This window comes from Engystomops pustulosus, chromosome 2, assembly GCF_040894005.1.
Source record: "Engystomops pustulosus chromosome 2, aEngPut4.maternal, whole genome shotgun sequence".
NCBI lineage: Eukaryota > Metazoa > Chordata > Amphibia > Anura > Leptodactylidae > Engystomops > Engystomops pustulosus.
The window spans coordinates 132,527,101-132,548,607 of NC_092412.1; the positions used below are offsets into that span (position 1 = coordinate 132,527,101).

The following is a 21,507-nucleotide window of genomic DNA, read 5'->3' on the forward strand; positions in this document are numbered from 1 at the left end:
AGGCAAACAACTAGGCAGGTCCAGAAACAGATTAGAAACCCACCAGTTTTTTTTTTGCATATGTGAAATAAACTAGACGACATAGGGATGTGAAAAAAAAAACGGTACAAACATTGGCATCACATCCACATTTTATTTGCAGATGCGCAGCAGACACACCCGTCTGAATGAGCCCTTATTTTTTTTGTCTGGTACATTTTTATTAATGTCATTTTACTGTATTATATGCTTATAAAAAATAATAATAGTGTGATGATATAAAGAAAGATCTCTGAGAAGATGTATTTCTATAGACTAGTCCATTAAGCCTGTGTCACAGTGAAGCTCTTAGTTACACAAAATCCTCCCACTGACACCGTAGTCACAGCCCATAGTCTAGTGCAGTGATGGAGACCCTTTTAGAGACCGAGTGCCCACACTACAACCAAAATCCACTAATTTATCCCTAAGTGCCAACATTTAAGTGCAATTTATGCAGCAACTTCTTGCTCCCTTCTCTGTCATAGCTTTCAAATGTATCAGAATCCTAAGAACACCAATACAGTATAAAGAAAGGGTGACAAATTCAGGTTCCCCCAAATGGGAAGAATTTTTAGGCCTGGAGCCAAAGTTACAATGATAAACCAGATCTATCCACACCTTTCCATTCCTCCTGTAATCACAGGTAGCACTGTCGCTTTAAGATAACACTGAGCGCAGAAAGTCCTGGGCTGTCTGGTAATCCATGAAGATACCATTTGTCCTCTTTGGAGATGGCCTGGGTGCCCACAGACAGGGCTCAGAGTGCCATCTCTGGCACCCATGCCATAGGTTCACCACCACTGGTCTAGTGGATAGAGGCTCTGCATCTCTATGGCAGGTGGGGTGTGGAGGATGTGAGTTCAAATTCCAGGCTGGGGAAAAAAATTATTTCATTGCAGAGCCTTGTGTCTGGGGAAGCCCCGTGAGATGTTGAGACACCATATATGGACAGATGGGGATATTGTGTGCTCTACTCTATGGGAATCCACTGCACACAGATACAAGGAGTTTGTACAACAGTAGAAGTCTTTCAGTACAGCAAGCTACAGAAACCTGGTATTGAACCGTTCTCACTTTGAAAGTATCGTACAAGCATTTTGATGCATCGTGCAACCCTATGGCAGAGTGGGTCCGCTGGTGGCGGGGGGATGAGGTGCGTCAGTGGTAACCCTGGCAGCATGAAAACGAGGTGCGCAAGTAGAGGTTGGACAGGCGGGCCAGGTGGGCCAGAGAGAGATGGGCCCGGGAGTATGGCCTTAATAAATTTTGGCACTGCCGTCCATCCTGGAGCCATCTGCAGTGTGGGCCCCGTAACAACTGCTACAGCTATTGTTACGCCTCTGGAGATGAGACAGATCAGAGTTATGAGATGGATGGGAGACACTATGACACACTCTGCTGCCTCACCTAATCAGCACTGCCATGCCCAACACCCCTGGAAAACAGAGCTTATTTTGTTTGAGGAGCTTATGATATCTCCTCTCCAAACTGCTGAGAACAATGTAGAAGCATGTGCTACTGAGCCAGGAAGTTCCTGTGTCTGTAGAGCTGTCTGACTCCTCCCCTGCCCCTTCTCCTGCAATACGAGAGAAGCTAAAAGAATCTGGGTACCAGAGTCAGAAGATTTATGGTTGGATCCACAAACAACCAAATTGTAAAACAACAGGACTGATAGAGACGGGTTGGAATTAGATCTGTGAAATGCTGCAATTCTGTTAATAACAGTGAATTCGAGAATGTGTTATTTTGTTATCCTGAGTTTATTTAAGAATCTTGTCTTTGTGGAAATACCCCTTTAAGACTTCCAATTCCTCCATCATGTTTGCTATTGGCATTTGTGTACATACACTTTATATGGTTTTCCCATCCTTATTCCTGGGGGTTCTATGAAATGAACTTATTCCACTCCCCATTTATTGCATTTGCCAGCAAACATGCATCTCGAGTACCTATATTCTTGATTCCCTCTCTACTGTGCTGATTAACCCCTAAATAACCATCCCTGCCATTCAATCCATTTCTCGGTCTTCTCTATATAGGTCTTCTGCTGTACAGTCACTCCCCCACCACAACCTAGTTTAAAAGCTCCTGAAGATGAATAACCATCTTTTCCCCCTAGCACAGCTGCACCTGCAGCCCATCCCTAGAAAATAGCCTGTAGCCAACAGAGATGTTGGCACAGTTCTCCATAAACCCAAACCCTTCCTTCCTGCAACATTTTCTAAGCCACTTAATTAACTCCCTAAGCTTCTGCTGCCTCTCTAGTTACGCTCATGGCACTGGAGGTCTGACTTGAGCTTTCCTCCTAGTTCCCTGATATCATTATTGTCATTGTTACTGAGGTGAACCATGATCTTATCCTGTAATCTGTCTATCAGATCTGCAACATACCTAATCCTACCACATGGAAGACAAACATGCTGTTCAGCATTCATGGTCCCAATAATAGATAACCCCATCTTTGTGCCCTATTTTTTAAAATCTCCTCCCACCAACATCTGTCTAACCCTTTCTGTACTCCTATACCCAACCTCGCTACTGCCACGCGTGAACACGCCCTAAAAAGGTAGATAGAAATTTGTTATCTCATTCGCTTGGATATACAGTTCTTTATTTGGGTTAAGGAAGTGTAAAATATTATACCTGCGTGAAACTCTGTCAAGTTCAAAAATTATTTGGAGCACCCCACGGTTTTAATGGTCCCTTTGCTGCATATTGTGGCTTATTTACTAAGGGTTCGCGGCCACACTTTTTCAACATTTACGGGTTTCGCACGGCTGTGTGTTTAACAGGGAATTTTGTTACAGCTTCGCTGGTTTTTATGTGACAGAATTCGGTGGGGGGGGGGGGAGTGCCATCGGATGATCGGACTGAGCGCGGAATTTAACTTTCAAATTGTGATGAAGGATCAAGCACTTACACGCACCATGAAGAAGGTGAACTCCAGCAGACCTGAGCCGGGAAGCGGCACATGCAGGATATCGGGCGCACAATCTTAGTGAATCGCGGCACAGTGCATTATCGCTGTAGGTAAATGTACCCCATTATGTTGAATATACACATGCATGCATATCTTCTCACATCGACTTTTATTTACATCCCCATTTGTGGATAAGCCACTGTGTTATGCAATTATGTATATTTTCATGTATTTATCTCATTTTTAATGTGTGCTTGGCACAAAGTTGCATGACGGTGGTATTGGTTGTCAACTGTTAATCAAGACAAATGCTATTAGGATTTAGTATTTAATTTACTTTCTAACGTGTTTAATCATTATTTTCTGCAGGTTGTAATTGAAATATCCAAAAATCTGTTTTCAGATTTTAACAGTTTTAGCGGTTTTAAGATGATTTATAAATTCTGAACATATTCCTATGAGGAATCGATGAACTGTACACATGTTCGATTACATTTAGGAGGTGAAAAAAAATAGTTTTCTTCTTTTTGGGGCATTCTTTTTGCATTTTTATGCATTTATAAAAACTTCCACTTTAAATGGGTTTTCCCACCGCTGTCGGAGTCAGCTGCATAGAGATGAATGGAGCACAAAGCACATGCACGAACTTCTGCTCCACTGAGCTGCGGGAGCAATGAGGGGTCTGACAGAGGTCCCTGGGACCCCATCGGACCTCCCGTTCTCGTGATCTGTGGGGATCTCATCACCGGAGAAAGAAAAGAAAGTTTTCAAATTTTAATCCCCTAGTGATGGGAGTGTGGACGGAGACTCTCTAAGCAGACACATTATGATCCCTCTAATGCTTTGAGATGCTGTGTACTTACAATATGCTTAGATTATGAGAGTACAGGTTTGTCTACACTTTTATTTAGCTTCTGAACATTCTACTAGTATCTGGCACACAGAAAAAGAGAGATGCGATAGATCAGAGATGATGATATCCATGAGATGCATATAACAATGACACTCTTAATCTCTGCTTCATCTGAGCTATAAAACACAGAGTCCCCTACTGTAAAGAACTTGTCTTGCCTGGAGTTTGTAGATTTTGTCTCCTCACACTGTTACTTGCTGTCAGGAATTCATCGGCCATATACATACATTTCTTCAATCGGATGTTACTAACCAAAAATGTATACGTGTAAAGATTTCCTGTAAATGTAGGGTATTTTTCAAGGCTTGAATATCTGAATAATGGTAAATTCATTCATTGGCATAGACAAATCTGCCCCATTTTGTCCTTCTTTGGACGCCGCCTCTGAGTTAGGTGCTGCCATTAACCACCAAACAGAAACTCTCCCAGTTCTTATTGCTCTAGAGTATAACATGCATGTCCAGCATTTTAAAGTTATGGATGACCGAAACTTTATCCCCCTTGCTGTAGAAAACAAGCTTGTAGTTTAACAGTTCAGAAAGGATATTCCAGTGAATTTTAAGACATACATTTTTGACTGTTCAGTAATTTGTAACACTACAGGCAGTCCCCGGGTTACATACAAGATAGGGTCTGGAGGTTTGTTCTTAAGTTGAATTTGTATGCAAGTCGAAACTGTATATTTTATAATGGAAGTTCTAGACAATTTTTTTTCTTTTGCCCCAGTGACAATTGGAGTTTCAAAATTTTTGGTGTAATTGGACCAAGAATTATCAATAGAGCTTCAGTACAGACACCTTACAGCTGATCATTGCAGTCTGGGACTATAGTAAAGCATCCAGAGAGCTTCACAAGAGGTCACAGTGGGCAGAGGGGTCCGTCTGTAACTATGGGTTGTCTGTAAGTCGGGTGTCCTTAAGTAGGGGACCGTCTGTATAATGTTTTGGTCTGTATCTGCAGTTTTTGCCACTTTAGAATGTTTATGAAAACATCTACTAAATGTAAAATCAAGTGCATGCCAAGAGGTTAAGTGGTTGTGAAAATGCTACCAGGGACAGAAAATTATAGTAAAACACCTTTTATATAACATGATTTTTCACTTTCAGAGCATAGAAAACAGCATAAATGTTTGCACGCCCCAAAAACAAAATTAAAACATAAAATAGAAATATGCCACAGCACAGCACCGCATGAGAAATGCAACACAAGTCAAAACAGACGTAAGGAGTTAAACACATCAATAAAAATATATAAAATCATTGATGATGCATCCCATATAAAAAATATTGCAAGACTCAGAAGAGATGTTTGCATACGGATCCCTCAAAAACAAATTATCTAAACACTTCCTTTCTTGTCAGTTATTCCTGTTTACTCCCTCACGTCAGCACTTATCAAGCTGTACCAGTCACACTGACTTCACGATCAAAAGTGAAACATAAAGGACTAGTTATCACAAGAACGTCAACAGCGCTGACATTTTTTACCATGTTAAATCAATTATCTGTAACCTATTGACATACTGAACTACTAGGCAGATCACAGTTTTCAGAGCCATAACAGCCACTGCTAATCAAATCTCTTTGTACAGACAGTTGTTTGGACTATAAGAAAAAGTCTCCAGAATTGTTGTCTTTAAAGGAAATGTATCACAATTATACAGCTATTTTTAAGCCAAGGACACTTACTTGTCAACATCTACTGTGAAGTCGGTTAGCCAAACCTCCAACTCCTCAGTTTACCAAACTCAGACTTCCACAATCATAGTTTATGTTTAAGTGATTCATTTACACTGACAAGGCTATTATCACCATTACACATTACCAAAAATATTTAATGGAATACAACCTAAAAATAATAACTTTAATTGTAATTATGCAGAACACTATGTGGGAAAAAAAACTGTTTTTAACAAAAATTGTCATATAATAATAAAATATATATATATACACACACTCACCGGCCACTTTACTTTATTAGGTACACCTGTCCAACTGTTCATTAACACTTAATTTCTAATCAGCCAATCACATGGCGGCAACTCAGTGCATTTAGGCATGTAGACATGGTCAAGACAATCTCCTGCAGTTCAAACCGAGCATCAGTATGGGGAAGAAAGGTGATTTGAGTGCCTTTGAACGTGGCATGGTTGTTGGTGCCAGAAGGGCTGGTCAGAGTATTTCAGAAACTGCTGATCTACTAGGATTTTCACGCACAACCATCTCTAGGGTTTACAGAGAATGGTCCGAAAAAGAAAAAACATCCAGTGAGCGGCAGTTCTGTTGGCGGAAATGCCTTGTTAATGCCAGAGGAGAATGGGCAGACTGGTTCAAGCTGATAGAAAGGCAACAGTGACTCAAATCGCCACCCGGTACAACCAAGGTAGGCAGAAGAGCATCTCTGAACGCACAGTACGTCGAACTTTGAGGAAGATGGGCTACAGCAGCAGAAGACCACATCGGGTGCCACTCCTTTCAGCTAAGAACAGGAAACTGAGGCTACAATTTGCACAAGCTCATCGAAATTGGACAGTAGAAGATTGGAAAAAATGTTGCCTGGTCTGATGAGTCTCGATTTCTGCTGTGACATTCGGATGGTAGGGTCAGAATTTGGCGTCAACAACATGAAAGCATGGATCCATCCTGCCTTGTATCAACGGTTCAGGCTGGTGGTGTCATGGTGTGGGGAATATTTTCTTGGCACTCTTTGGGCCCCTTGGTACCAATTGAGCATCGTTGCAACGCCACAGCCTACCTGAGTATAGTTGCTGACCATGTCCATCCCTTTATAACCACAATGTACCCAACATCTGATGGCTACTTTCAGCAGGATAATGCGCCATGTCATAAAGCTGGAATCATCTCAGACTGGTTTCTTGAACATGAAAATGAGTTCACTGTACTCAAATGGTCTCCACAGTCACCAGATCTCAATCCAATAGAGCATCTTTGGGATGTGGTGGAACGGGAGATTCGCATCATGGATGTGCAGCCGACAAATCTGCGGCAACTGTGTGATGCCATCATGTCAATATGGACCAAAATCTCTGAGGAATGCTTCCAGCACCTTGTTGAATCTATGCCACGAAGAATTGAGGCAGTTGTGAAGGCAAAATGGGGTCCAACCCGTTACTAGCATGGTGTACCTAATAAAGTGGCTGGTGAGTGTATATATATATTTTTTTTCTATGAATTTGTTCTTAGAAACAGAACCTCATCCGTAGATGACCTCATGACTGACCAAAGAGAACAGCCTCTCTACATGGACGTCGGAAGTAATGCAGTAACCATATGGGGAATATTTCGAACAATTTCCAGATATAGAGGAATTGCCTCATGAACAGGTTTGATGAACGGTTGAACTTTCAGTTTCAGGTTTTTCTCTGGGAATAGCTCGCATAATTCTGCAAAGTCTAGCATTGCTACATAACATAAAGGCATGGCTTCTACTGTATATCTACAATACATTTTAAAGTGAATTTCTGATTTTGAGATGTTAGGAAACAGTTTTCCTCTAATTTTTTCTATAGTGCAGAAAAAAAAAATCAGAGCAGAAAATGCTGCATTTTGAAGAAATATTTTTTTAAGAAAATGCTACTGAGGTTTTTGAGCTACTGCCTGCGTCACAGTAGCCCCAGGATCCTGAGGAATAAACATCAGAGATATTGAAAGTGACATGTTCCATGCAACAGTTTCTTTGCAGAGGTCTGACATTTACTACAGCATATTGTTACTTGTATTGTATTTTAGATTTGTTTTTCATCATGGATGATGTCCATGTTCAATTTGTTTTAGTCTACAATTATTTTCATGTCAAAGATCATGTCCTACTGTTTTTATACCAGCTTTATTCACTGGTACTGAATAAAACTAGTACCAGTAAACTGACATAAAAAAGAGAATGTTACTAAAACAGTAGGTAAACAGTTTAAAAACTGCACTAAATATTAACAGCTAGAGTCTACATCATTAACCTCTTACCACTGAGCCCTCTCCATAGAAGGTGGGCATTTGCTGCATATTGTAGCAAACACTCGCGGGCGGTGCTGCCACCAATCGCGGGTGTTAACCCTGTAAAATGTCTCTCGCAAAGCTGCTGGAGCCATTTAAATCCTGGCGATGCTAGGGCGTCCCCATCTTGGATACGATCGCAACTACCCCCTCCCCCAGCGATTGGTTGCCATGACAGGCTTGGGTCTTCTGAAGACCCAAGGCTGTGTGTGTTTAACCCATTCATTACAATGTGTGATTTGCACATTGTAATGAATGATGAGGAAAATCCCCATATACTGCAAAAAAAGTTTTTTTTAAAATTAGCCCTAGCTATTCAATTTAAATTACCTTTACCAAGTTCACTTCTGTGCCAAATAGGTTAATTATGCCTTTCTATTATTTAAATATATAGCACAGGAGTCCACATAAATGTTTGCAGCTATGAATAATTAGGCATGATAAAAGCTAACCATCCATAGCCATCCCCTATGTGGAAAAACATTTTGTTGTGTATTTCATATTCTATTGCAGAACAACACATAGGTGTGAACTAGCCTTAAAGAAGACCCGTCACCAGAATTTTACCTCCCTGACTAAAAATGCCTGCTTATAAAAGGGTTACAAATACTCTCCATATCACTTAAAATTAGCTGCTAGTTGGGCCCTGTACCTTAATTATAGTCATTTTTCTGATATGCAAATTAGCAGTGAACCACACCCCATTATTCTCACTGACAGTCTGCGTCTCTTCAACTCACTGCCCTGCCTCCTTATACTTGGGGACTGTCTGCCAATATTCAACTCCAGACACATAAAGCTATATTTACTTATAGGAAATATTGTGTCAATTTTTTTACATGGTGTTACATTCATGTCATGTGACCCGAGGGACATTGCAATCCTTTAGCCTTCTAGCAATAGCAAACTGTACTCCATGTATGTGATCACATGAAATCAGAGCAGCCTCCATGGAAGATGGAGAGAAGAAGTAGTCCATGGAGGCTGCTGTGACTTCATGTAATCATATACATACAAGGGGCACCGTTTGCTATTGTAAAGAGGCTAAAGAACCTGAGAAGATATCACCCTGTTCACATGACCTGAACTGCTAAATAGTAAGGAGGCATAAGGGATGAGGAGAAGTAGATGGGAGGGGCTGACCAAGCAGGACACTTCCCCCCCCCCTTGATGCCAGAGAATATAAGATAAAAGGTGATTTATGGGGCTGTAAGCAAAACAATTTTTAGCTAAAAGAAGGGTGGTAGTTAGTTATTAGGGCTCTATAGGAACCCGGCACTGGCTGTATAAGTGAAAAGTTGGTGACAGGTTCCCTTTAAGGATTCAACAACAACTGCCGTGTAGTGGCTGTGACCAGCTACCGCATCTCAGCTTCTATTTAAAATTGCAGCAATTTATTGAAGTAAAGGGTAACAAGCCAGAAAACTAGTAATTAAAATGACATATACCAGTGATGTAAAGGTCAGTTATTTCTCACGCACACATATATTAGCATTTTCTGAAGTGTGCCCTGCAACCACAGGCATGCTTTTAGATTATATTAAAGTATGCAGATACAATAGAGTCACAATGGGAGATTTAGAAATGTCAGAGACCAAAACTGTTGAAGTTGTTTATGACAACCCAACAGAGCTCAGCTTTCGTTTTCTCACAGCAGTTTATAAAATGAAAGCCGAACTCTGATTGGTTGCCATGAGCAACCAGAACAGTTTTGGTCTCAGACAATTCTCCCCGTCCCGGTTGGTGATGGTTGATGCTGTGGTTATGTTTATTATGGATATAAGGTGGAGTTCTTTCATGTGTTAATTTGTCCTACATAAGAAAAACAAACAAATACTAGTATCATAGTATCTAAGGCGGGAAGGAGACGCAAGTCCATCAAGTCCAACCTTTAGGAATTAAATAAATGTTTTATCCCCATAACCCGTGATATTTTTTCTCTCCAGAAAGTCATCCAGGCCTCTCTTGAACATGTGCATAGAGTCCGCCATAACAACCTCCTGCGGCAGAGAGTTCCACAGTCTCACTGCTCTTACAGTAAAGAACCTTTGTCTATGGTGATGGTAAAATCGCCTCTCCTCTAGGCGTAGAGGATGCCCCCTTGTCCTGGTCACAGGCCGAGGTATAAAAAGATCTTTGGAGAGATCCTTGTACTGTCCGTTCAGGTATTTGTACATTGTAATGAGGTCTCCCCTCAGTCGTCTTTTTTCTAAACTGAATAATCCCAATTTTTTTAATCTGTCAGTGTATTCTAGTTCCCCCATTCCCCTAATAATCCTGGTTGCTCTCCTCTGCACCCGTTCCAGCTCTACTATATCCTTTTTATACACTGGTGCCCAAAACTGTACACAATATTCCATGTGCGGTCTGACCAGGGATTTGTATAAGGGCAAAACTATGTCTTTATCATGAGAATCTATTCCTCTCTTGATACATCCCATTATTTTATTTGCTTTAGCAGCAGCCGCCTGGCTCTGGTCACTAAAATTAAGTTTACCATCCACCAATACCCCCAAGTCCTTTTCAGCTTCAGTTTTACTAAGTAATTGACCGTTTATAACATAATTATAATTTTTGTTTCCATGGCCCAAGTGCATAACTTTACATTTATCTACATTAAACCTCATCAACCATTTCTCTGCCCATCCCTCAAGCTTCCACAAATCCCTCTGTAATGCTAAACTATCGACCTCAGTATTTATTACTTTACACAGCTTAGTATCATCTGCAAATATTGAAACTTGACTGTGTAAACCCACTACAAGGTCATTAATAAAAATATTAAAAAGAAGTGGCCCCAATACTGACCCCTGTGGCACTCCACTGGTAACATCAACCCAATCTGAGAATGTGCCATTAATGACCACCCTCTGTTTTCTATCACTAAGCCAATTACTTACCCAAATACACAGATTTTCTCCTATTCCCAGCAGTCTCATTTTATATACCAACCTTTTATATGGCACGGTGTCAAATGCCTTTGAAAAGTCCAGATATACAACATCCACAGCGTCCCCCATATCCAGTCTTGAACTTACCTCCTCGTAGAAACCAATCAGATTAGTCTGACAGGACCGATCTCTCATAAACCCATGCTGACGCTGGGTTATAAGGTTGTGCACAGTGAGATACTCCAGGATAGCATCTCTAATAAACCCCTCAAATATTTTCCCCACCACAGCAGTTAGACTCACGGGTCTATAGTTTCCAGGATCGCTATTTGATCCTTTTTTGTATATTGGTACCACATTTGCTATGCGCCATTCCTGTGGAACATAACCAGTCCTCAGTGAATCTTCAAATATTAAAAATAACGGTTTGTCTATCACCGTACATAATTCATGCAGCACCCACGGGTGTATGCCATCTGGCCCAGGTGATTTATCTATCTTAGTGGTTGCGAGGCGGCGCCGTACCTCTTCCTGGGTTAAACTGTTGACATTATAAAAAGAATTAACATTATTCCTCATTGTGTCTTCCACCAGGGGATTTTCCTGGGTAAAGACAGTTGAGAAGGCGACATTCAGTAGATTGGCCCTTTCCTCATCTCCTTCCACCATGACCCCCATGTTATTTCTAAGGGGACCCACACTCTCTGTTTTTAGTTTCTTATCATTTATATACTTGAAAAATAATTTGGGATTATTTTTGCTCTCCCTGGCAATATTTCTCTCAGTCTCTATTTTTGCGGCCTTTATCTGCTTTTTACAGGATTTATTTTTCTCTCTATAATCCTGTAATGCTTCATCGCTACCTTCACGTTTTAGCACCTTAAACGCTTTATCTTTCTCGCTTATTGCTTTCCTTACAAGACTAGTTAGCCACATAGGGTTTTTCTTGTTCCTTTTAGGCTTTTTCCCATAAGGTATGTGTTTCCCACAGGACTTTTTCAGAATATATGAGAAAAAAATCCCATTTTTTGGGGGGGCTTTTGTCTTTGAGAACATTATCCCAGTCTATGCCTTTAAGGTCTTCTCTTCGTTGCTGAAAATGTGCCCTCCTGAAGTTTAGAGTGTTGGTTGCCCCTTCACTAACGCTCTTAGTAAAGCGTAATACAAAATCAATGATATTATGATCACTATTCCCCAGGTTCCCCCCAACCTGTAGTTTTGATACTAAAACAAACAAATACTATAGAATAATGATTCATTCTAAACAAGACAATTACGTAACAATAGATTATAGAAAACTTAGCAAAATAACATTCTATAAAATGTTTTACTTGGCAAGCAATACATACAAACAGCTTTTCACACACTGTAATTTAATGGAAGGCACATTTCCCTTTTATATGAGGATGCTTCTTATGATCTGTATAAACAGTACGTTTCCAGCTCAAATCCCACGAGTCAAGGAATTGGATAAAAACTTTTCTTTATTCGGACATCATATAAAAGACAATGGACACACCGTAATTTCCAACGCGTTTCAGGCGCAGTATGCGCCCTTAATCATGGATACATTTTTGTGACAAAGTATGCTATTTAAATCATCTGTGTGAGACACGTGATAAGGTGGACACTCCCATGGGGGAGGGCTTGTGCCTGTTGGCGTCATACAGGAAATTAACACCAATCTCCTAGGTTACGGAAAAGTAAACTTCCCGGAGGGGAGTGCCCAGTCACAACACGTGAACATAGTATTTCTGGGATGATCCTGTTTTGTTGGTACACATCAGTTTAACATGCTATAATGTATGTACTTAATCACAAGATCGTAAAAATTTGTTTTTGAGAAAACATGAAACAATCTAACTTTGTTTCATGTTTTCTCAAAAACAAATTTCTTGACTCGTGGGATTTGAGCTGGAAACGTACTGTTTATATTGTTTGGAGCCCTCAACATGGAATGAGGATCCGTGCTCTCCCTTCTCAAGGTAAAGATACGTGGTTGGAGCTGAAAACTGCCTGTTGGCGCTTTACTGCATTCTTATGATCTGTATAGGAACTGTATAAATGCTAAAATCCGCTATGAGGATATAGTAAACCTTCAACAGGAAGGCATGTCCCCTGCTGAACACCCCTTTCCCTACCATAAATGTAATGTTAATAAACAATTAGATATTATGTATTGAGCTCTCTGCTGCTGGACACTGCTAGCACTGATAAATAATGATACAATAGGGCACATTTACCAAGGGTTTTTTGCGCCACACTTTTTTCAGACTGTGCACGTTCTTCTAGGCTAAAACGACTTGCACAGGTATTTAATAAGTGTCTGCACTGCTATTGTGTCGCACACAACTATTTTGTGGGGCAGCAGCGCTATCCTACATGCGACACAAATTAGGGGGCGTGCTGCCGGTCCAACTAATTCGGACCAAGCGCTGTATTTAACTTGCAAATTGTGTCCCACGCCCGATGTTAAAGGTGCACTACAAAAAAGTTGGTGAATTCTGCAGGCCAGTGCAGGGAAGCGCCAGATTCATGATTTCTGACACACAATCTAAGTGAATCACCGCACCAAGCATTATACACGGAAATAGCACTTTTAGTGCAGTTTCTGACTTTCTAAGTAAATGTGCCCCAATTGCAAAGATTTAAGGGTCCTTTATATTGCAAATTTTGACACGAGACCGTAGCATGTGACTACTTCTCTTTAACATGTCATTGTTAACCCCTTAACTTGGCCATTTTGCACCTTCATGACATGGCTCATTTTTTTTTTAAAATGTGTCTCTTTACGTGGTTACAACTTTGGAACCCTTTGGTGATTTTTGAGACTGTTTTCTCATGACACACTGTACTTCTCGTTAGTTGAAAAATATGGGTGAAATTCCATATATTTTTAAAAAATATAATAGTCAAAAAAAAACAAAAACACTAAATTTGCCAATTTTCTACTTTTAATATTTTCAACTGTTGTGGCAGGTAGTCATACTACCAAAATAACTTGATAACTAACATTTCCTGAATGTCTGCTTTATGTTGGCATGGCTTTTTATGCATCCTGTCATTTTTGCAGGATGTTAGAGGGTTTAGAACTTTAGGTGCATTTTTTTTTCACCTTTCATGAAAATTGCAAAGACTCACATTTTGAGGAACTGGTACAGCTTTCAATGAACTTTGAGAGGCTTAAAATAATAGTAAAACACCATTATATAGAAACTTAACCCCTCAACATATGCAAAACTACTTTCAAGAAGTTTGTTAAACCTTTAAGTGTTTCACAGGGGTTAAAACAAAATGGAGGTGCAATTTTGAAACTCAACTTTTTGGCTAAATGAATGCATTTTTCAAAAGAATAAAATTCCAAAGTGCAACGTAATGTTTGATTTCCAATTTACCCAGAGTATGCTGATAATCCAAAATGTGGTGGTAACCTGCTATGTGTGCACATCAATGGGCACTGAATGGAAGGAGCGCCATTCATAGCCGATTTGCTTTGTCACCTTGTATAGGCTATAATTTTTTTTGGTAGTGTGGACATATGAGAGTTTATCGCGTGCGGGATAAGATGCACTTTACAGATCTATCCTTTTAGGGCGTCTATATGTTATTTTAAATCTGATTTTATTAACAATTTTTGGGTAGAGGAAAAGAAAAATCAATGATTCACCGAACCATGAAATGTATAGGTTATATTTATGCGATGCCTCATTTACATAGTATTTTTTAATTTGCCAACTTTTACAAAATATAAACTAAAAATGGAAAATTGTTTTTTTCCTGCATTACGAGTTGCCTGCATTACCCTTGTCATGGTCAAGCAGAAGTTATTTTCACTTGTGGGTGTTGCAGGAGGGTATCAGGAACCCTTGGTATACAGTGGACACCAGCTCTGTTTATAAGTCAACGCTGCCTGTACAGTACCATTACGTGAATCAATGTATTATTCATATAGGCCAAAATGTTTAATAATAAAATACTTTAAGACTGGAGCCATAAGGATTTAGCCAAGGAGGCGATTTAATATATGGCCTGGTTATATACTGCAGGGGATGGGCTGGATATATATGGGGGGGGGGGGGGACAAGGTTGGCAGGCTATATACTGGGGGGGGGAAGAATTTGTGTTAAAATTAGGTACCTCAGCTTATACTCTAGTAAATACTATATATTATATATTGTATAACATTCTTTATATAACGCTGCACTCCAAGGGGCTTGTGTAGCATTTTATACATAACTATGTTCTTCACAAATTTGTAACAGAGCAAACTGACAGCTTTCTGCTCATATTTTCCAGGGAATAAGCCTAGATTCATTTTGCATAAGTCAAACTTTCCATGCTTTTTTATCCACATTTCTGCTGGCTCTGTTGTGCATTTAATTTCAACTCTATTTTTAGCTTCTATAAACCAGGCTTGCACAGGAGGAGATTTTGTTGCAGCAAGAACTGCAGAGACAAACTGATATTAATCATCCTCTAAAATGGAGGGCATTCCTGCTCATCTCGTATTCCTGTCCTCGAGTTATAAGAAACTGAATACACCAGCAACCAGTTTAACCAGTTAACTAGATGTCCACGGGATACATGATTCAAGGGATTTGGAGAGCCAACCCTTTATCAGTGAGATTATAGCTATAGCACTGTTTGATATTGTGACACATACAATACTGCCAAGTAAGATAAGCAAAGTGTGATAATGTTTATCATAATGAGATGGTATGAACTCTAATATTCAGATGGTGCGTTAAAGTTATATTACCCCCAACAGTAGTGTTTAGAAATATATACCAACTATACTTCCCTAAACCATCCGATCCAATGGCCAAGTAGTCATGTTCAAATATCATACAGTTTTAAGTTAGTCTTGGGCAACATGCTCATGAATTGGGATGTGAAGTTGAACTATATAAACATTAGTAATACATCTAATATGTTAAAGAAAGTCTACCAATAAAATCAAGCATGATAAAACAGGGACACTTGCCTATTCAGACCCTGTGACTGTGGCAATCCTATATTTGTTATCCATGGCCTCATGCCTCAACAAATTATGTTAATAAGTCTGAAGGACTACGAGGGGTGTTACCAGAGCCCCTTCATGCTCTGGCATCACATGCTGTTGTTATACTGCCCCCCCCCCCTGCATACTCACCTGCATTTGCCTGTTTTTGTTCGCAGGGTTTTTTACCCCTCATTTCTCGCTCTCCACCTTCAAAAATCCATAACTTTTTCATTTTTACGTGTACAGACCTGTGTGAGGGCTTATTTTGTGCGTAACAAATTTTACTTTCCCGTAATGTTATTTATTTTAACATGCCGTGTACTGCGAAGCTGAAAAAAAATTCCAAATGTAGAAAAATTGAAAAACGCACGTTCTTGTGGGCTCAGTTTTTACGACTTTGACTGTGCGTTCCAAATAGCACCTCAGTTTTATTCTTTGGTTCGGTGCGATTGCTGTGATACCAAATTTATATAGGTTTTATTGTGTTTTAATACATTTTCAAAAATTAAACGAATGTGGAGCTTCTGGAGCTAATAACTTTTTCATACTTTGGCGCACGGAGCTATGTGAGGTGTCATTTTTTTGCTAAATGAGCCAACGTTTGCATTGCTACCATTTTGAGGTCTTGTGCGACATTTTGTTCATTTTTTATTCCATTTTTTTATGTGATGTAAAAAGGTGTAAAAGTCGCATTTCGGACATTTGGGCGTCATTTCCTGTCTCGGAGGTCAAAGCCGGCCGTAACCGTTTTTATATTTTGATAGATCGGGCATTTTGGGACGTGGCGATACCTAATGTGTCTGTGTTTTTTACTGTTTATTATGTTTTATATCAGTTCTAGCGAAATGGGGGTGATTTTAATTTTTGATATTTTTTTTTTTAACTTTTTTTTAAACTTTTTTTTTTCACAAATTCTTAGACCATCTAGGGTGCATTAACCCTAGATAGTCAGATCGTTCCTACCATATACTGCAATACTTCTGTATTGCAATATATGGCATTTTTGCACATTATTCATTACAATGAGCCACTGAGCCGTCTTTTAAATGCCGCTGGCGACTTTGCCGGCGGCAATCAAAAGGTTAGTAGCCACGATCGGTGCAAACATCGACCGCGGTTATTAGTGGTGGGGGTTTGCTGCAATATGCAACAACCCCCACCTTTGTATGAAGAGGACTCAGCCCGTGAGCCCTATTCATACACTTCCTGTACCTCTGCGCCGTAGAGCTACGGCACAGAGCGTTAAGGGGTTTAAATGTTGATTTCACAAGGAAGGAAGCCACAGATAACAAATATTAGATTACCACAGTCATTGTGGCAGGGACCATCATGCTTGACTTTGATGGCAGATTTCATTTAGGAATTTCCCTATTTATAGCTTGAACAGATGCCACTGAACAGAAATAAGGTCAACTTTTTACCCTCACTGAGCAATCCTTTTACCAGAAATGACTAACAACATTTTAGCATAACACCTAAAACAAACAAAAAAAATAAAAACAAACTCTACTTAATACAATTTGGGAATCCTATTCGTTAACGCCTGCGTTTTCAAACGCATCACAACAACTGAGGAGATTTGCCTGCTTACATTGCTGTCAACATTTAGTTTACAAAGCACACGTGTTAACACAATGTTAAACATACACGGTAACACAAGGCGTTAAAAATATGAATTAACATTGTGTTAACATAAGTTTTGTAAATGGCACGTTGACAGCAGGGAGGAGACATGGGGCAGGGAATTCTTTTAATAGATGTGCTGGGTTATCACAATGGGTCGGTATGCCATCCACAAAAATAAATAAATAAATAGCAAAATACTGGTTGCCCTCTGTTACTGATCGCACGTGTTTCATTGGAAATACATATGCGATCGGCAAGGAGCCCCGCCCCCCAGATGTTTGCATTGCATTTCTATACGCAATGTAAATACCCCATGTGACTTAATCAGATAATACATTTAGAAAAGAAAAAAAAAACAGTATTGCATCAGTATCAAATATTGTGATTCTTCTTTGGGTATCATATCACTCTCAAAATTCTGGTATCAGTGCAACCCTACATGGAAGTGTACATTTCTAAAACTATACAACTCAAGTTAAATGGCTAGTCGATTTTTAAGGAAATTATTGATGGCACACATAACAGCAAACAGAATAATGTCAGAATAGCAAATGAAAACTCTGTAGTATTGCAGAATGCATGGAAAGAAGAGTGCATGGAGATCAATATGGAAATCGACCAGGACCAAAGAGCTTAAGCAGAATTTAAATGTATTTATTTCCCGTTATTGATGAAGCACTGACAATCTGCAGTGCTGTATAAGGACTGTCATCATTCACATCTACCCTGTCTCCAGAGGAGCTCCCAATCTAACATCTAAATTAAACTTAAAGCATGTCACTTTATAGAACTATGAAAATATTAATCTTTATTTATTCAGTACAATTTGAATTTAAAAATGTTGGGTTGTCATAAGAACCAGGATTAACAATAAATGTTAATTGCAGACACCTTTGATAACTGTTACAGCTGATCATTGTAACCTGTGGCTAAAGTACAGTAAATTATCAACATCTAGAGGTCCGTTTGTAAGGTCCCTTGAATCAGGGGACCGCCTGTATACTCAAGTATAAGCCGACCCAAATATAAAACTGGGAAAACGTATTGACTTGCTGTATTTTCCATTTTAGGATTATACACAACTACTATTTAATAAAACGTCCAGCAGAGACCCTTTCACAAGAAAATAGTTAAACGAGGACTCACCTCCAGTGTCCTCTTCTCCCTGCAGCATGTCTAGCCCACTCAGCTCCGGCCTACTGGCAGTCGGACGTCTATGCTTTCTGCCCGCATGCACACACTATGACGCAGCATGTCGTCGTCTGCTGAAAAACTCGGCTTATACTTGAGTATATATTATATATATTCACCAACCACTAGAAACTGTGAGCAAAGTAAGAAACCCATTTTACCTTTGAAATGAGCTCATCGTGATTTGCCAGGTGAGCCCTGCAATGAATGCAGCTGTATGTTCTGTGGCAGGATGGCAGGTAGGCCTGAAACGTTTTGGACCTTGTCATTTTCACCATTGGAGCCACTGAACGCTGAGTAAACTCTGGAGTGGCCCACGAGGCGCTCCCGCAGGAAGGGTCGCACGGAAAACACCGGAACACACAGGTAAAGGCCGTGGTTTGGCAGGTTATGGGTGTGGGGGCAGGCTCCACACACTGAAGAAAAACACTAATCTTTTGCTTCAGGGTGTCCACAATTTTTCAAAGGTCTAGAAAAAAAAGATAACAAACATATTTTAATGGGGCAGTTATAGTAGCTTACAGGCTAAAAAAAAAAAAAAAATATTTAACAGAAGATAAAAAAAAGTAGTCAAATTGAGCAACCGAAAAGAATACCCAAATGATATAATTACTGAACATTATGCCACAATCCAAGTGAACTACTATCTGAATGGTAAAATAGATTATCCTGAGAAGGAGTCTACCATTAAAATCCCATATGATAAACCAGGGACACTTACTCATGGATCCAGGCTCTGTGACTGTGGCAATCTTTTTTTTTTTTTATAATTGGCCTCATTTTCTCTAAAATTAACTTTTAGAGCCTTAATTGTGTGCTACCAGAGCTCCTACGTGCTGCAGTTTCATAGACTGTCATAGACTGCCCCCTTAGCACTGTAATCTGATGGCAGAAGACGAAATCTCAGCACATAGTGGGTGGGGTGGGGGGTCTAGTGCTGCAGCACAGTGTAACAGGCTGTGAAGCGATAGCATGGGGCTCTATTAACTCCCCTCACAATATGACCACTACATGTAATATCCGTTTTCAAATAAAACATTATACAAAAGCAAAATGTTACAAGTCATGCTACTATTACCAAGTCCAAAAAATTTTCCATACCATGATCACTAAAACTGCCAAGGCAGTATCCTGATGATTTGCACAGTAATGCCAAATATATAAAAAAAAAGCATCCACTCTCCCAATACTGGCAACATAAAGTAACCCTGGTGCTACATTTAGAAGGTATACTTGGCTCAATGGCCAAACATGTGGAGTTTTCTTACACACTAGTGTACAGTTTCAGGAAGAAAATGAATCTAGCAACTCATAGTTGACTATTCCTCCCAGTATAACCTACCTGGATTGTTGTGGACTTCTCTGCTCTGGACTACCAATTTTCTGGTTTAGGTATCCCTGCACACACATATACATTTGATTTTTCTACTGCTTTTTATGAATTAATAACACCATGAATATGGTGCCATTTCTATTTGTTTACCTTTAAAATGTGGTCTCTTGGTATCTATGAAATCCACAATTGATTATATGTCATAATTTTAGTTCTTTATTTGAGGTTTACCATTGATTGGGATGGCACATTAAATTACACACCATGTTTATCATGTACACATGCTTCAGTTTACATATTACAGATCAAATTTTAAAACATATAAAGGTGGCATCCAATTTGTAATTGGAGATTAGCATACCATTCTGTAGGGGTTGCTACACAGGTGCAGGAGCACTTTGAATTTTCTTTCTAGCCCCCAAGGTGAGAGAGATATCAGTGCCAGTATCTGACCATTATGTGTAGTCAGAGAGGAGGAGCTGGGGCTGGAGGCGTGAGTTTAGCTAATCTTCTCATCTACTGTCAGTAGTTAGCTGTGATTTTTTTCTATGTTCATCTTAAGGATATGTTCACACATATTCCGCTGGCAAAAATGCAATTTTACAAACTGCATTGTGACTGGGATTCAAACGTGATGTAAACACAAACGCATTGTAAACACAAATGCAATGAAAATGCAAACGCAATGGAAACACAAACGTGATGCAAGTGCAATATTAAAGGAAACCTACCACTTCTGATGGTAGGTATAAGCTGCAAATGCCGTGCAACAGCTCAGGGTGAGCTGGTGCCGGCGCTTATTTTCGTTATGTTATTAAATAGATGTAAAGCATTTAAACGCTTTATTAATCTTTATATACAAGTATCTTCACCACACCAGGCGCGCTACCACTTCCTATTCAGACACGCGCAGGTTGCGCGCACGGTGCGCCAAGCACGGACCACGGTCATGGTTATCAAATTTGCATTTACATTGCGTTTGTGGCAGCATTGCATTTGCACACACAATTTCGCAACATTGTGATTATGTAAAAGCAGTGTCCACGTAATGTCAACATTATATTAGCAGAATGTGTATGTACACTGCCTCTATGGACATAAGAAAAAAAAAGGAATCACAGCTCACTACTCTTCATAGCAGCATCTCTGACATTGCCTGCTGCTGATTGGACAGTATGAGAGAAGAGTAGCATAACACACGCCTCCAGCTCCTTCCAAACATAGGATTATAATGGCCAAATACTGGGACTGATATCTGTGCAACCACGGGGGCTAGAAAGAAAATTTAAAGTGCCCCTGGTATGATAACCTCCTCATGTGTGGGGTGGTGAAAGGTCCCCTTCAGTCTAAATTTGCAAAAATTATGTACCATCAGTCAATTCATAACATACATATCCATCGTGAATTGACTGACTTTGCCCAATTACATTTTATCAATATAATATATATTGTTTTACATCTTATTGGCTAGATATATATCCAGGTGAAAAATTGGTTCTCAGAGTTATGAGTCGCTACTATGAGCATGTGCCTGATATCTGCCTACAGTGTTAGAAGTTATTATAATGTGCATGCGCCCGAAATATGCAGAAGTTGTTAT

The 21,507-nt window shown here is 39.7% G+C and overlaps 1 protein-coding gene across 2 annotated transcripts in view; it reads right to left on the bottom strand.

Moving 5' to 3' along the window:
- The window catches only part of YPEL2 (yippee like 2), a 68,948-nt gene that overhangs the window by 36,972 nt on the left and 10,469 nt on the right, over positions 1 to 21,507 (bottom strand). For both annotated transcript variants that reach the window (XM_072136482.1, XM_072136481.1), the window contains exon 2: positions 18,736 to 19,043. In XM_072136482.1, the coding sequence (XP_071992583.1) occupies positions 18,736 to 18,852 (117 nt within the window). In that variant the 5' untranslated portion in view covers positions 18,853 to 19,043. The remainder of the gene's footprint in view (positions 1 to 18,735; positions 19,044 to 21,507) is intronic.